The sequence below is a fragment of the Poromitra crassiceps genome (assembly GCF_964638095.1).
Source record: "Poromitra crassiceps genome assembly, chromosome: 3".
Classification (NCBI taxonomy): Eukaryota; Metazoa; Chordata; class Actinopteri; order Beryciformes; family Melamphaidae; genus Poromitra; species Poromitra crassiceps.
Genome location: NC_139625.1, coordinates 4,702,988 through 4,718,772, shown reverse-complemented (window position 1 = coordinate 4,718,772; position 15,785 = coordinate 4,702,988). Strand labels below are relative to the sequence as shown.

Here is a 15,785-nt window from a genome sequence, read left to right as displayed (position 1 = left end):
CTGCTCGAGACGCAGAATCTGCTCCAAGGGCGGCTGTTTTGGTTATTTAAATTTTTTAAGTATGGAGAGCCTTAACGAGCCTTAACTCATTGAGTGCCAGCCACTTTTGGAAAACGGATGCTCCCAGTGCCAGCCCTTTCAGAGCGTTTTCAGTGATTTCTCGAAGCCCACAGAATATTGTGTGATATTACTATGTAAACACCGAACACGCCCAAAGAACGATGAGACTCTATTGTATCATCAGCAAAAAAAAGTTTATTGATATTATTTTCCGTTCTTTAGTTATCAGCCGGAGAAGATAGGTTGATTTCACCAAAAACAGACGTTTCCATCTAGAAGCTGAGATAATGAGCCTTTTGTGAAATGAAGCATTTCAAGCAAATCACTGACTCTGAAGCTAATATTTTCTGACCTGAAACATCTGAACAGTAATTTCCTTCAATAAAACAGCACCCCCACCCCCCTCAACTGCAAACTCCTCCTCCGTGGGAGTGTCTCTGGTGGCTCTGCTCGCTCTGCTGCGTGTGTCAGGCGAGTCCCAGCTTTTTCACAGCGTTCCGTCGTAACTTTTCAGAAAGACGCTGGTGTCGGCAACTAATCATGTGCTATCACAGCGGAGACGGAGGGGCTCAATTGTGGCAGCAGATTGGCTGCTGTTCACAGGCACAGCTAACGTTATGCTTCATGCATATCGATGCATACCGATGCGGTTTCCGTTTCCCCATGACTTCTTCTCTGTTTTTTCCTCACCTTTCTCTAATCTGGAGAGCACTGCCGCCACCTAATGGGTCCGTAAAATAGCTTATACACATTCGACATCGCCCATATTTTTACAGGAGATGCATCTGGCTTTGATCCACGTCCCACCGTCAAAAAACGCAATTGACGACTTTAGTCGTCATTGGCACTCTACGTTACTATTTGAATTGAAGACGATAGTCGTCATTGGCACTCAATGAGTTAATGACTTGCAGCTGGCGGGGGCGGAGTTACTGGAGGCAGCCAAAGGGAGGATTTTTCTCCTTGTGGAAAACATATAGAGAAGGTAAACACTGCCCATGTGCTTATATTACCGAGATTATTATAATGATACAAAGTGGGTTGATTATCGGTAAAGCCATCCTTTAACATACAGGTGTGTTGTTGCAGCGTTCTGTAATGCATCATCGGTAACGTTAGATTTGTTAGATGATGTCATCATTCCTACTATGATGTCATGGATCACTGATGATGTCGCAGACGGTGATGATGTCATGATTCATAGCCTTTCGGATGGTCTCGCTGGTGATGTCATAACACAAGGTGATGTCATATTCGGGATCTATAAAGGTTCGGTTCTGCAGGTCCTCTGGAGTTGTTCATACTGTCAGGCTTGGTGTAAGACATGTGGATCTAGTCGCGGATAGTTGATGGCCAAGACACACTTGGTAAACTGAAGTCTCGATGAGTAGGAAGGAACGCTGTGGAACTTGATAGCTGGGTCTGCAAGGTTCGAAGATGGGGAACTGTTGCAGAAGGTTGCCGTGAGGTTAGTTTAGTTTATGAACAACTGCAGAGGACCTGCAGAACCGAACCTTTATAGATCGGCATCACCTTGTGTTATGACTAGGGCTGTCACGATTCCTCGAGTACCTCGAATAACTCGAATAATTAAAATGATCGAGGCCAAAATGATTCGCCTCGACACGGCATTTAGAGTAGAGACTGTGTTTCTCACGGACGCTTACTGGTGTGGCACAGCGCTCTTCCGGTGTAAACACGCGAGGACACATGATCGCAGACAGACCAGAGAGCAGCTATAGCGAGCGGACCCCGCAAAATGGAACGAGGCGGCGGAGAAAGCAGACAGGAGGAGCCGGGAAGGGAAGAACCAGGGCCGACAAAGCGACCGAAACTGTCTAAAGTGTGGGATCATTTCACGCTGAAAAAGGACACAAACTCAGTGGTGTGCAAGACGATACTTGCATATCACAACAGTACCTCGTCAATGCTTCAGCACCTGAACCATAAACATCCAGTCTACGCATCCACCAGCGCATCTACGTCGAGCGGAGCAAGGTAACGTAACGTTAACTACCGTAAATTCCGGACTATAAGCCGCGGCTTTTTTCCCGTTTTTTGGCCCCTGCGGCTTATATAACGGTGCGTCTTATCTATGGATTTTTTCAGAAAAAAAAAAAAAAAAAAAAAAAATCTCTTTTTTAGCACTCTTTCTAACTATAAATCCACTTCTGTTTTAATTTCCTCTCTTGCCCTCTTTTCACCACACCGCGGACACTGTGTGCACTGTAAAAATAAACAACGGTGGTGTTGTGTTATGTTGTTTTGTTGAAATGTTACGGTAATACTGTAAATGGGAGCTTCCTCAAACAGCCATCCCGACAATCCCCTCTGTGCGTGACCACTTACATATGGTAATTACGGTAAGCAAACGGCCACAAGCCCATCAACTCCCTCCCCCGACTACCAGGAGAAAATCACAAACTTCGGCGAATTCACACAAAGGAAGATCAAGGAATATTCCATCGAACCGGAGCAGATCATAAATATGGATGAAGTGCCTTTGACGTTCGACCTGCCACTCACTCGGACTGTTAACAAGAAGCGCCCTGGAGGATTCTTTCACCAAAAAAAAGCTTTGCTCGTTCTCGACAGCATGAGAACGAGCAGTAGATGATCATGAGGTGGTTTTTCAGACGTGTCGATATAGCAGTTTATCGCAAAAGTGTAATGGAAACACATTTTTCGCATTTGCACGTCATGTGACCCATATTATCCCTTGGAAAAGGAGCGGAAAATAAGTTTGGTAAGTAAGGTTCGATAGCCGTGTCAAAACCTCCGCAGCAAGTGGAAAACTTTGAAGCAACGCTACCTAGCAGAAAGACGAGTGTTGTGCAAAAGCGTAGCCGGGCAAATTAGATAATGTTTAATGGCAGAAATCGGTCCATGGTGACAGCAGGCTGCCTGTGTGCGCGCATTTGGCACAGCGGCGAGATGAGAGGATGAAAAGCACACACTGGTGCGGTGGTGCTGTCTGAAGTGAATACAGTGACTGTGAGTAGGCTAATACATTGCACACGTTTCAGGTGCAATTATAGAACCAAATCAGCCTTTTCCCCCCTCCATCTCTAAATCGGACCAGTTGTAGGCTATTAGGCTACCTTTTTTCCTCTGCCTGTCGCGCTGACTGCATTCACGCAGCCAGCAACATTTTGCGACTCATTTTCTTTTGAATTGATAATCAGGCTCGTTTATATGCATTGTAACTTCATGTTGGGATTTCCATTGACCATTGGTTGGATTTGAGCATGCAGGGGACGGGATATGGGGCAGATCCCCGTGCGTAATCACTGTGGCAGCTGCTGCAACGGGGAATCACTCAAACGCAACTTCAATGGAAACGCCTACAAGTCGCAATTGTACATTGTCGAAGTTGTAGAAATATCGCAATTCTTTTGCGAAAAACTGTAATGGAAACACAGCTATAGATGAAGAGGAGTTCGTTGGTTTTGAGTGACAATGAAGGAGAGAGGAGAGTGGTTGACGAAGCCACCCTGAACCTGTTCGTTTCCGACACTGAAGATGAGGACTTTGGTGGTTTCAGTACGCAGGAAGAAGAGGAAGACGAGCATTAGTGACTTGACTTCTCTGGTTACAGGTTTGCTGCACATATAGCCTATTGTTGTGTGATTTTGTCTGGGGATTAGTGACCTGACTTTTGTTTTGTTTTGTTGAAATGTTAATAAATGGGAGCTTCCCCAAACAGCCATCGCTTTCCCGACATTCCTCTCTGTGCACGAACCCTTTCATATGGTAATTAAACATCAAAACACCCGCGGCTTATAGACCGGTGCGGCTTATAGAAGAAAAAAATAGTCAATTTTGGTCCCGCGGCTTATACACCGGTGCGTCTTATAGTCCGGAATTTACGGTATACACAACGCTAATGTAAATGTATGCTAATGATTGCTACTTGATATTAAGACTAGTAGTAGTTGTGCTGCTGGCTTGCCACGTTGCCAATATGACTATTAGTAACTGCATTCACGCTGCATTTTTGTGATGTGGCTTGCCGTTTTCTGGGAGAAATACAAAGCTCAACCTAACGTTAACGTTAGCGGCTAATTTAACAGCGTTCTGTGTGTGTGTGTGTGTGTGTGTGTGTGTGTGATCACACTAGCCTGTTGGTGTGTGAGAAAGAGAGAGTGAGTGTGAGAAAGAGTGTGTGTGTGGAGAATGTACATTTACACACCCTAGACCGGTCGACTCTTCTCATGATGATTGCAAACAACTATTTAATTGGTGCATTTTAGGCTCCAATTATTACACCACCTGACCTGTTATCTTGCTATTCTGATATTTGTGTCAATAATAGGCAACAGGTCTAGGGTGTGTAAATGCGCATTCTCCAGTTTTGTTATGAACTTACCTAATAAATATCAATATTAATTATTATTTCACCTCTTTTTCAGCGGATCACAGCGTACTATGGACAGCTTTGTAAGGACGGGTGAAAAAGATGAATGGTGCCACTGCCAGTGCTATGCAATTTAAAAATAAAAATGTTGTTTTTTCTAAGAAAGAAACTAATGTAGTTGTTTATTTGAAGAGATTTATCTTATTTTTTGGTGTATATTTACGATAAGCCTTTGAAAACACAAAAAAGGGTTCTTATCCGATTACTCGATTAATCGATGGATTATTCGGTAGAATACTCGATTACTAAAATAATCGATAGTTGCAGCACTAGTTATGACATCACCAGCGAGACCATCCGAAAGGCTATGAATCATGACATCATCACCGTCTGCGACATCATCAGTGATCCATGACATCATAGTAGGAATGATGACATCATCTAACAAGATTAGTCCCGCCCCCTACATCGACCAGCCAATCAGACATCCCGGACAGTAGATGGGCTTGCGTCTAGACCCATACGGAGTGCTAACAACTGCAATCCATATGGGGCTGGATACCAGGCTACGTTAAAGCAGGATCACTCATCTAGATCTTTTTGATCTTTACCAGCAGTGTCTCACTAAGCTGATGGAACATATGAAATATCTACTCAGATTATACACAAGACACCACTGATTTCCAGCCACAAAACTGGCTTCCAAACAACAAGACAAATAATGATGCACATGCGCGCACTAACACACACACTAACACACACACGGTAAGGAAGGGGGAAAAAGATGTGTGTGAATGCTTTCAGTCATTGCTCACCTGTGGATTTGATTTGGCAAGGTTCTCGATCTTGATCCAAGCCTCTTCTCGTTCTTTTGACTTGGCCTTCTCTCTGTTGAACAAAGCAGCGAGCCCACAGTCACTATACCACACTGTGTCAAGCCCACAGTCACTATACCACACTGTGTCAAGCCCACAGTCACTATACCACACTGTGTCAAGCCCACAGTCACTATACCACACTGTGTCAAGCCCACAGTCACTATACCACACTGTGTCAAGGAGCCCACAGTCACTATACCACACTGTGTCAAGGAGCCCACAGTCACTATACCACACTGTGTCAAGCCCACAGTCACTATACCACACTGTGTCAAGCCCACAGTCACTATACCACACTGTGTCAAGGAGCCCACAGTCACTATACCACACTGTGTCAAGGAGCCCACAGTCACTATACCACACTGTGTCAAGCCCACAGTCACTATACCACACTGTGTCAAGCCCACAGTCACTATACCACACTGTGTCAAGGAGCCCACAGTCACTATACCACACTGTGTCAAGGAGCCCACAGTCACTATACCACACTGTGTCAAGAAGCCCACAGTCACTATACCACACTGTGTCAAGCCCACAGTCACTATACCACACTGTGTCAAGGAGCCCACAGTCACTATACCACACTGTGTGAAGCCCACAGTCACTATACCACACTGTGTCAAGCCCACAGTCACTATACCACACTGTGTCAAGGAGCCCACAGTCACTATACCACACTGTGTCAAGGAGCCCACAGTCACTATACCACACTGTGTCAAGCCCACACTCACTATACCACACTGTGTCAAGCCCACAGTCACTATACCACACTGTGTCAAGCCCACAGTAACTATACCACACTGTGTCAAGCCCACAGTTACTATACCACACTGTGTCAAGCCCACAGTCACTATACCACACTGTGTCAAGCCCACAGTCACTATACCACACTGTGTGAAGCCCACAGTCACTATACCACACTGTGTCAAGCCCACACTCACTATACCACACTGTGTCAAGCCCACAGTCACTATACCACACTGTGTCAAGCCCACAGTCACTATACCACACTGTGTCAAGGAGCCCACAGTCACTATACCACACTGTGTCAAGCCCACACTCACTATACCACACTGTGTCAAGCCCACAGTTACTATACCACACTGTGTCAAGCCCACAGTCACTATACCACACTGTGTCAAGCCCACAGTCACTATACCACACTGTGTCAAGGAGCCCACAGTCACTATACCACACTGTGTCAAGCCCACACTCACTATACCACACTGTGTCAAGCCCACAGTCACTATACCACACTGTGTGAAGCCCACAGTCACTATACCACACTGTGTCAAGCCCACACTCACTATACCACACTGTGTCAAGCCCACAGTCACTATACCACACTGTGCCAAGCCCACAGTCACTATACCACACTGTGTCAAGCCCACAGTCACTATACCACACTGTGTCAAGCCCACAGTTACTATACCACACTGTGTCAAGCCCACAGTCACTATTCCACACTGTGTCAAGAAGCCCACAGTCACTATACCACACTGTGTCAAGCCCACAGTCATTATACCACACTGTGTCAAGAAGCCCACACTCACTATACCACACTGTGTCAAGGAGCCCACAGTCACTATACCACACTGTGTCAAGCCCACAGTCACTATACCACACTGTGTCAAGCCCACAGTCACTATACCACACTGTGTCAAGCCCACACTCACTATACCACACTGTGTCAAGCCCACAGTCACTATACCACACTGTGTCAAGCCCACACTCACTATACCACACTGTGTCAAGCCCACAGTCACTATACCACACTGTGTCAAGGAGCCCACAGTCACTATACCACACTGTGTCAAGAAGCCCACAGTCACTATACCACACTGTGTCATGCCCACAGTCACTATACCACACTGTGTCAAGCCCACAGTCACTATACCACACTGTGTCAAGCCCACACTCACTATACCACACTGTGTCAAGCCCACACTCACTATACCACACTGTGTCAAGCCCACACTCACTATACCACACTGTGTCAAGAAGCCCACAGTCACTATACCACACTGTGTCAAGCCCACAGTCACTATACCACACTGTGTCAAGCCCACAGTCACTATACCACACTGTGTCAAGCCCACACTCACTATACCACACTGTGTCAAGCCCACAGTCACTATACCACACTGTGTCAAGCCCACACTCACTATACCACACTGTGTCAAGCCCACACTCACTATACCACACTGTGTCAAGCCCACACTCACTATACCACACTGTGTCAAGGAGCCCACAGTCACTATACCACACTGTGTCAAGCCCACAGTCACTATACCACATCGTCATTTTACTACTCATTTTAATCATTTTACATACTAGAACAGTCTGTATTGAGTAGGAGAACAGTCTGTATTGAGTAGGAGAACAGTCTGTATTGAGTAGGAGAACAGTCTGTATTGAGTAGGAGAACAGTCTGTATTGAGTAGGAGAACAGTCTGTATTGAGTAGGAGAACAGTCTGTATTGAGTAGGAGAACAGTCTGTATTGAGTAGGAGAACAGTCTGTATTGAGTAGGAGAGCAGTCTGTATTGAGTAGGAGAACAGTCTGTATTGAGTAGGAGAACAGTCTGTATTGAGTGGGAGAACAGTCTGTATTGAGTAGGAGAGCAGTCTGTATTGAGTAGGAGAACAGTCTGTATTGAGTAGGAGAACAGTCTGTATTGAGTGAGAGAGCAGTCTGTATTGAGTAGGAGAACAGTCTGTATTGAGTAGGAGAACAGTCTGTATTGAGTAGGAGAACAGTCTGTATTGAGTAGGAGAGCAGTCTGTATTGAGTAGGAGAACAGTCTGTATTGAGTAGGAGAACAGTCTGTATTGAGTAGGAGAACAGTCTGTATTGAGTAGGAGAACAGTCTGTATTGAGTGGGAGAACAGTCTGTATTGAGTGGGGGAACAGTCTGTATTGAGTGGGAGAACAGTCTGTATTGAGTGGGAGAACAGTCTGTATTGAGTGAGAGAGCAGTCTGTATTGAGTAGGAGAACAGTCTGTATTGAGTAGGAGAACAGTCTGTATTGAGTAGGAGAACAGTCTGTATTGAGTAGGAGAACAGTCTGTATTGAGTAGGAGAACAGTCTGTATTGAGTAGGAGAACAGTCTGTATTGAGTGGGAGAACAGTCTGTATTGAGTGGGGGAACAGTCTGTATTGAGTGGGAGAACAGTCTGTATTGAGTGGGAGAACAGTCTGTATTGAGTGAGAGAGCAGTCTGTATTGAGTAGGAGAACAGTCTGTATTGAGTAGGAGAACAGTCTGTATTGAGTAGGAGAACAGTCTGTATTGAGTGGGAGAACAGTCTGTATTGAGTGGGAGAACAGTCTGTATTGAGTGGGAGAACAGTCTGTATTGAGTGGGAGAACAGTCTGTATTGAGTGGGAGAACAGTCTGTATTGAGTGGGAGAACAGTCTGTATTGAGTGAGAGAGCAGTCTGTATTGAGTAGGAGAACAGTCTGTATTGAGTAGGAGAACAGTCTGTATTGAGTAGGAGAACAGTCTGTATTGAGTAGGAGAACAGTCTGTATTGAGTGGGAGAACAGTCTGTATTGAGTGGGGGAACAGTCTGTATTGAGTGGGAGAACAGTCTGTATTGAGTGGGAGAACAGTCTGTATTGAGTGAGAGAGCAGTCTGTATTGAGTAGGAGAACAGTCTGTATTGAGTAGGAGAACAGTCTGTATTGAGTAGGAGAACAGTCTGTATTGAGTGGGAGAACAGTCTGTATTGAGTGGGAGAACAGTCTGTATTGAGTGGGAGAACAGTCTGTATTGAGTGGGAGAACAGTCTGTATTGAGTGAGAGAGCAGTCTGTATTGAGTAGGAGAACAGTCTGTATTGAGTAGGAGAACAGTCTGTATTGAGTGGGAGAACAGTCTGTATTGAGTGGGAGAACAGTCTGTATTGAGTGGGAGAACAGTCTGTATTGAGTGAGAGAGCAGTCTGTATTGAGTAGGAGAACAGTCTGTATTGAGTAGGAGAACAGTCTGTATTGAGTGGGAGAACAGTCTGTATTGAGTAGGAGAACAGTCTGTATTGAGTAGGAGAACAGTCTGTATTGAGTGGGAGAACAGTCTGTATTGAGTAGGAGAACAGTCTGTATTGAGTGGGAGAACAGTCTGTATTGAGTGGGAGAACAGTCTGTATTGAGTGGGAGAACAGTCTGTATTGAGTGGGAGAACAGTCTGTATTGAGTGGGAGAACAGTCTGTATTGAGTGGGAGAACAGTCTGTATTGAGTGGGAGAACAGTCTGTATTGAGTGGGAGAACAGTCTGTATTGAGTGGGAGAACAGTCTGTATTGAGTGGGAGAGCAGTGCATACTGCGTACTTATTTTTCTCAGCCCTGAACTGCTGCGTGCAGTCATCAAACAGCTTCTGATTCATCTCCATGAAGAGCTTCAGAGCGTTGTAGATGAGGCCGTGGATGGTCCTGTGAACACACACACACACACACACACACACACACACACACACACGGGTCAGATTCCGGCACTGTGCGTTTTAAAGCCCTAACACTGCGCACCACAGGCAGTCAAATCAAATCACATCACACACATAAAATGAACACTAGATCAGAGGAAACTGATCTGAAGCAATAGAGATCAGAAGGAATGATATAAAACAAGGCCAGGTCGAAACCTGGCATAGGGCCGGTGCATGGTAAAATTTCCATTTCTGCACTGCATGGCGATGTCCTGTACCACCAACTATTTATACACTATTTAAACACAGCAATGAGATCCTTTAGATTTATTTCTAAATTCCGTTTTATTTTTTCCCCAATTATTATTTTTGCTTTTTCTTTCTGTCAGACAGCCTCTTCCACACTCAAACTGAAAAGCAAGCTGTGACATGATGTAAGGGTCCCACGCACCGCAATCCAAAACAGAATTATTTATCTGGACCTATTTTCCCAATTATGAAACCATTTAGGTTCTACAATAACTACGGTTACTTTAGATTTTAATAATTAGGCCTAATTCTTTTTTAATCTATTTCTGACAAATTGTACATTCCATGTTTTACAGTGAGTTAGTACACCTTTAGAAAACATACATTATGTACGCACAAGTACGCACCTTCAGTCTATGCAAACTGTACACAGTGCACACAGTTTCCAATCACACAACATGCATCCATAGCTTACACACATGAAAACAACGATGTTTTGCGTTCTACATTAATTAAATGAAGACATTACCGTTTGGCAGCTTGCTTTGTTTGTATGATAGATAGGTATTGGCCAAGTATATAAACATTTAAGAGCGAAGACTTTCAGGAAGTGACACAGAGCTCTCTCTCTCTCTCTGGACTAGAGAGAGAGAGAGAGAGAGAGAGAGAGAGAGAGAGAGAGAGAGAGAGAGAGAGAGAGAGAGAGAGAGAGAGAGAGAGAGAGAGAGAGAGAGAGAGCGAACACAGCACACGGTGGGAGGGAGACAGAAGCGCTGTGCAGAGCAGAGATTAGTCTCGTCGGCGGTGTGTAGAAACCTCTCCTCTGCCTGCTGCGGCGCTGTGTGTGTGTGTGTGTGTGTGTGTGTGCGCGCGTGCAGACAGATAGACAGATGACCGTCAGTACGCGCCCAGCAACACAGCTTGTAGGCATCAAAAGTCATCAGAAATTAATTTAGTGATGAAATAAAACTTTAAATTGTAAAAAAACTTTCCGGAGCTTATGGCGTCTTCTCTGCTTCTGTGCCTCTGCTTATGCCGAAATGCATGCTGGGAGTGTGGAAAGACATTTAGAACCTGAATCGGTGCTCAAATATGCAAATCGGCGACAGAGTCGAATGTAGGGGTCCTGGCTGTGCATGCACAACCGGCCCCAAAAAAGGCCTTTAAGAAATTCCAACCTAAATTATAAATTAGGATAAACATTTCTAGGGAACTATTTTATTGATGCTGCCGGACAATGCACCGTGTGGCAACGCTCAGATATCTACACACCCGACTATGTGAGTTAATATGATTAGAGAGATATATTTTGTTAACGAGCATTGTGTGCTTCACGACCACCGGGGACCCCCAGTGGTCCTTGAGGGGGTTGCAGGGGGTCCCCAGCAAAAAGGGGAATCATTTTATTTTCACTACAATTCTATCCATAAGTAACACAATGACAGAATGTATGACTGTTTTGGTCATGGGTATCATACACTTGAACCACTGCTGTATAGAGAGCCAAAGTGAACGTCACTTCCTGCGGTTCAGCTATATTTAGAATCGGGAGAGACCATAGAACATTTCACTCGGACCAAAACTAGAAAACAACATTGAAAAAATATTTTCTTTAAATCCGCTTTTTTTTTTTTTTTACCTTTTGGTCCGAGTGAAATGTTATTAAACACTTTATTCCAGACACAGAGGCGGTCCATAGTACAGTACAATCAAAAATAGAAAATTACAAAACACAATAAAAGACAGACGGATACAAAAAGTATCAGATATTTGCATACAAGCTAAAACGCCAAAGGTTCCAAAGCCTTGAGGTGAACCTAACCGTACTCATGGCAGGATTTACAAGAGCTGAAATTATGCTGACTTAGATATCCTACACATAAAACTGTACATGAGGTTCCTAAGTACAGCAGGACATGTAGATACACAAACACTAACAAACATTTGGCTGGCACTGCTCCTTCTTGGCACTTTAAGCAGCATCCTCATGCCATCATTATAAGCCACCTTGAGTTTCTGCATACTGCTACTTTTGTAGCGCCGCCACAAGTGGGCAGTATACATTAGAGAGTGATCTTCACAGGCAATGAGCGCATACTGAATTTACGTTTCAACACATTAGCCTGTGCGTACATCATGTCGGTATTGTCTTTGAATGTCCCTATCATCAGACAGGTCATGAGTTAGATAATGTCCTAAATATTTAACCTCTTCACATGTTTTGAGGACAGTACCAGAGAGAGAGAGAAGACAGGGAATGACAATTTATTATCTTCCTTGCTTCTGACTATGTTATGCGGTCTCTCCTGTTTCTAAATATATCTGAACCGTTTGGTTTGAACAAGTAAAACTATTTTTTATAAGCATTTTACTAAATGCCTATGGGAAAATAAATGGCGGATGGAAATCTCCGGTACAGTGCTGAAGCAGGAAGTGACGTTCACTTTGGCTCTCTATTGTCTGTACAGTAAGGAGATGTTGACAGCGTCTCTACTAAGGGTAACGCTGGGCATCGTACTTGTTCCAGTGGGTCTTGGAGTTGCGGTACAGGGCGGGGAACATGATTGGCAGGATCTTTGCTTACTTGTTCCAGTGGGTCTTGGAGTTGCGGTACAGGGCGGGGAACATGATTGGCAGGATCTTTGCTTACTTGTTCCAGTGGGTCTTGGAGTTGCGGTACAGGGCGGGGAACATGATTGGCAGGATCTTTGCTTACTTGTTCCAGTGGGTCTTGGAGTTGCGGTACAGGGCGGGGAACATGATTGGCAGGATCTTTGCTTACTTGTTCCAGTGGGTCTTGGAGTTGCGGTACAGGGCGGGGAACATGATTGGCAGGATCTTTGCTGCGTTGTCGCTGATTAGACTCATGATGTACTCGTTATTCCAGTAGTACAGAGCTCTCTCTGCCACCTACAGGGAAAACACACACACACACACACGCGCACACACACACACACACACACACACACGCACACGCACACGCACACGCACACGCACGCACACACACACACACACACACGCACACGCACACGCACACGCACGCACACACACACACACACACACACACACACACACCGTCAGACAGATAAGGCGAGTCTGAAGCTGACTGCACCTGCTGCACTCTCTCTACTATATAGCCTACATGGTGTGGAGTAAAGAAACGCTTCAAATGAGGTGGCCTATGTGCCTCAAAACAAACATTTTGGAAGGATTATTCTCTGTGGGTAGGCTGTTATTTGAAGTGTCCATAAACGAATCCCCCCGGAAATCTTCTGTTAATGGACTGTGATCTATTTTGTCAACTTTATCGCAACGTGACGAATTGAGAGTGCATGAAAATAAATTGGAAAGAATAAGAGGAACACTGTTTCTGTAGGCCTACCTGCTACCTCACTGTAGGCCTACCTGCTACCTCCTTTTGAAGACCTTGGATTCATTGAAGAAAGACAGATAATAGCTATTTAGAGTTTGTAACGCCGACGAGGCAGAAATAACTCCTAACGACATGAAAGAAGCAGCCGCGCAACGCATGCAGCAATAAAACTCGCGCACACGCGCGCGTGTGTGTGTGTGTATGTGTGTGAAGGATAGAGCTGTGCAATAAAATCGATACGGCAATATATTGCGATACTTTTTTCCGCAATACTGTATCGATATTTCAGAAAAATATCGTGATATATCGCCACATCGATTTTGTTTTGCACAGCTGTGTGTGTGGTGACACAATAAGAATACTTTTTATTTCAGTGCATTCAGTAACACACTCAAAACGCAATAGTTTTGACTAAATTCGTCCACTAAGTTATCAATATACAGTAAAGTGATGTACATATTATTACACTACCTGGGTGGAGTATTGCAATATATCGAAATATGTATTGTATCGCAATGTATCGTCATACAATCGTAACGCAACTCATGTATGGTGATATGTATCGCATGGTGAGGTCCTTACCAATACCCAGCCCTAGTGAAAGGGAGAGAAAGCGAGAGAGGGGGGGGAGAGAGAGACAGAGTTTGGACACCTTGGAGAGCTCTGCAGCGCTCCTCCTGAGCCTGGAGACATATTACATTAAATTGGCCGTTGCGAGCTGCTGGGTTGGGTTCTGCATTTTCAGATATTGTAACGGGCCGGACGGTGCGGACTGGCTCCGACGACAGGTTGGGTTGGTGCGGGCATAAAAAAAACCTGACCCACGCATCACAGGGCGGCTGTGGCTCACGAGGTAGAGCGGGTTGTACACTAATCAGAAGGTCGGTGGTTCGATACCCAGCTCCTCCAGTCCACATGTCGAAGTGCCCTTGGGCAAGACACTGAACCCCAAATTGCTCCCGATGGCTGTGCCAGCACCCTGCGTGACAGCTGGCCGCCTTCGGTGTGTGAATGGGTGAATGTAGGCACATTGTAAAGTGCTTTGGATAAAAGCGCTATATAAATGCTTACCACTTACCATTTACCATCACTACTGTCCACGGAAAGCGATACAGGGCGATCGTCTCGCCTTCGCCCTATCAAGCCCTCCCCCGCAGCTGCAGCTTGGTTGGCTGCCTTGCTGTATTTTCGTCTTTAACTGGTCGATTTCAAAATGGCCCCTCCTCTCGTCGCAGCCGTCCGTCGCTCATCACCTTGCAAAGCATGCTGGGATACCTGGTGTCAGGACATCATCGCGAACGACAAGACGAGAGGAGGGGCCAAAATCTAAATAGACCAATTGAAGACGGGAATACAGCAAGGCAGCCAACCAAGCTGCAGCAGCGGGGCAGGGCTTGACAGGGCGAAGGCGAGCCCATCTTCCTGTATCGCTTTTGGTGGACATTAACCCTATAGATCAGGCAAATCTTTTTATAATAATAAAAATACAAATAATTATTATAATTATTGATTGCATTTATATAGCGCAATGGTACTCAACCTTTCCCTACTCACACTACTCACGCAAAATCCAAAAATGTAAGTGTGTCTGGTGTGCATGTGTCCCGGGACCTGGTGTGCATGTGTCCCAGGACGTGGTGTACATGTGTCCCGGGACGTGGTGTGCATGTGTCCCGGGACCTGGTGTGCATGTGTCCCGGGACGTGGTGTACATGTGTCCCGGGACCTGGTGTACATGTGTCCCGGGACGTGGTGTGCATGTGTCCCGGGACGTGGTGTGCATGTGTCCGGGGACGTGGTGTGCATGTGTCCCGGGACCTGGTGTACATGTGTCCGGGGACGTGGTGTACATGTGTCCCGGGACCTGGTGTGCATGTGTCCCGGGACGTGGTGTACATGTGTCCCGGGACCTGGTGTACATGTGTCCCGGGACGTGGTGTGCATGTGTCCCGGGACCTGGTGTACATGTGTCCCGGGACCTGGTGTACATGTGTCGCGGGACCTGGTGTACATGTGTCCCGGGACGTGGTGTGCATGTGTCCCGGGACCTGGTGTACATGTGTCCCGGGACGTGGTGTACATGTGTCCCGGGACCTGGTGTACATGTGTCCCGGGACGTGGTGTGCATGTGTCCCGGGACCTGGTGTACATGTGTCCCGGGACCTGGTGTACATGTGTCCCGGGACCTGGTGTACATGTGTCCCGGGACCTGGTGTACATGTGTCGCGGGACCTGGTGTACATGTGTCCCGGGACGTGGTGTGCATGTGTCCCGGGACCTGGTGTACATGTGTCCCGGGACGTGGTGTACATGTGTCCCGGGACCTGGTGTACATGTGTCCCGGGACGTGGTGTGCATGTGTCCCGGGACCTGGTGTACATGTGTCCCGGGACCTGGTGTACATGTGTCCCGGGACGTGGCGACGTGGACTCATGGG

At 46.0% G+C, this 15,785-nt stretch overlaps 1 protein-coding gene across 4 annotated transcripts in view; it reads right to left on the bottom strand.

Annotated features, from left to right (window-relative positions):
• ppp2r5ca (protein phosphatase 2, regulatory subunit B', gamma a) overlaps positions 1 to 15,785 on the bottom strand; it is a 71,123-nt gene that overhangs the window by 14,277 nt on the left and 41,061 nt on the right. For all 4 annotated transcript variants that reach the window (XM_083632629.1, XM_083632626.1, XM_083632628.1 and 1 more), the window contains 3 exons: positions 12,758 to 12,885; positions 9,632 to 9,733; positions 5,233 to 5,305 (listed from right to left, as the gene is read on the bottom strand). In XM_083632629.1, coding sequence (XP_083488755.1) covers positions 5,233 to 5,305; positions 9,632 to 9,733; positions 12,758 to 12,885 — 303 coding nt within the window. The remainder of the gene's footprint in view (positions 1 to 5,232; positions 5,306 to 9,631; positions 9,734 to 12,757; positions 12,886 to 15,785) is intronic.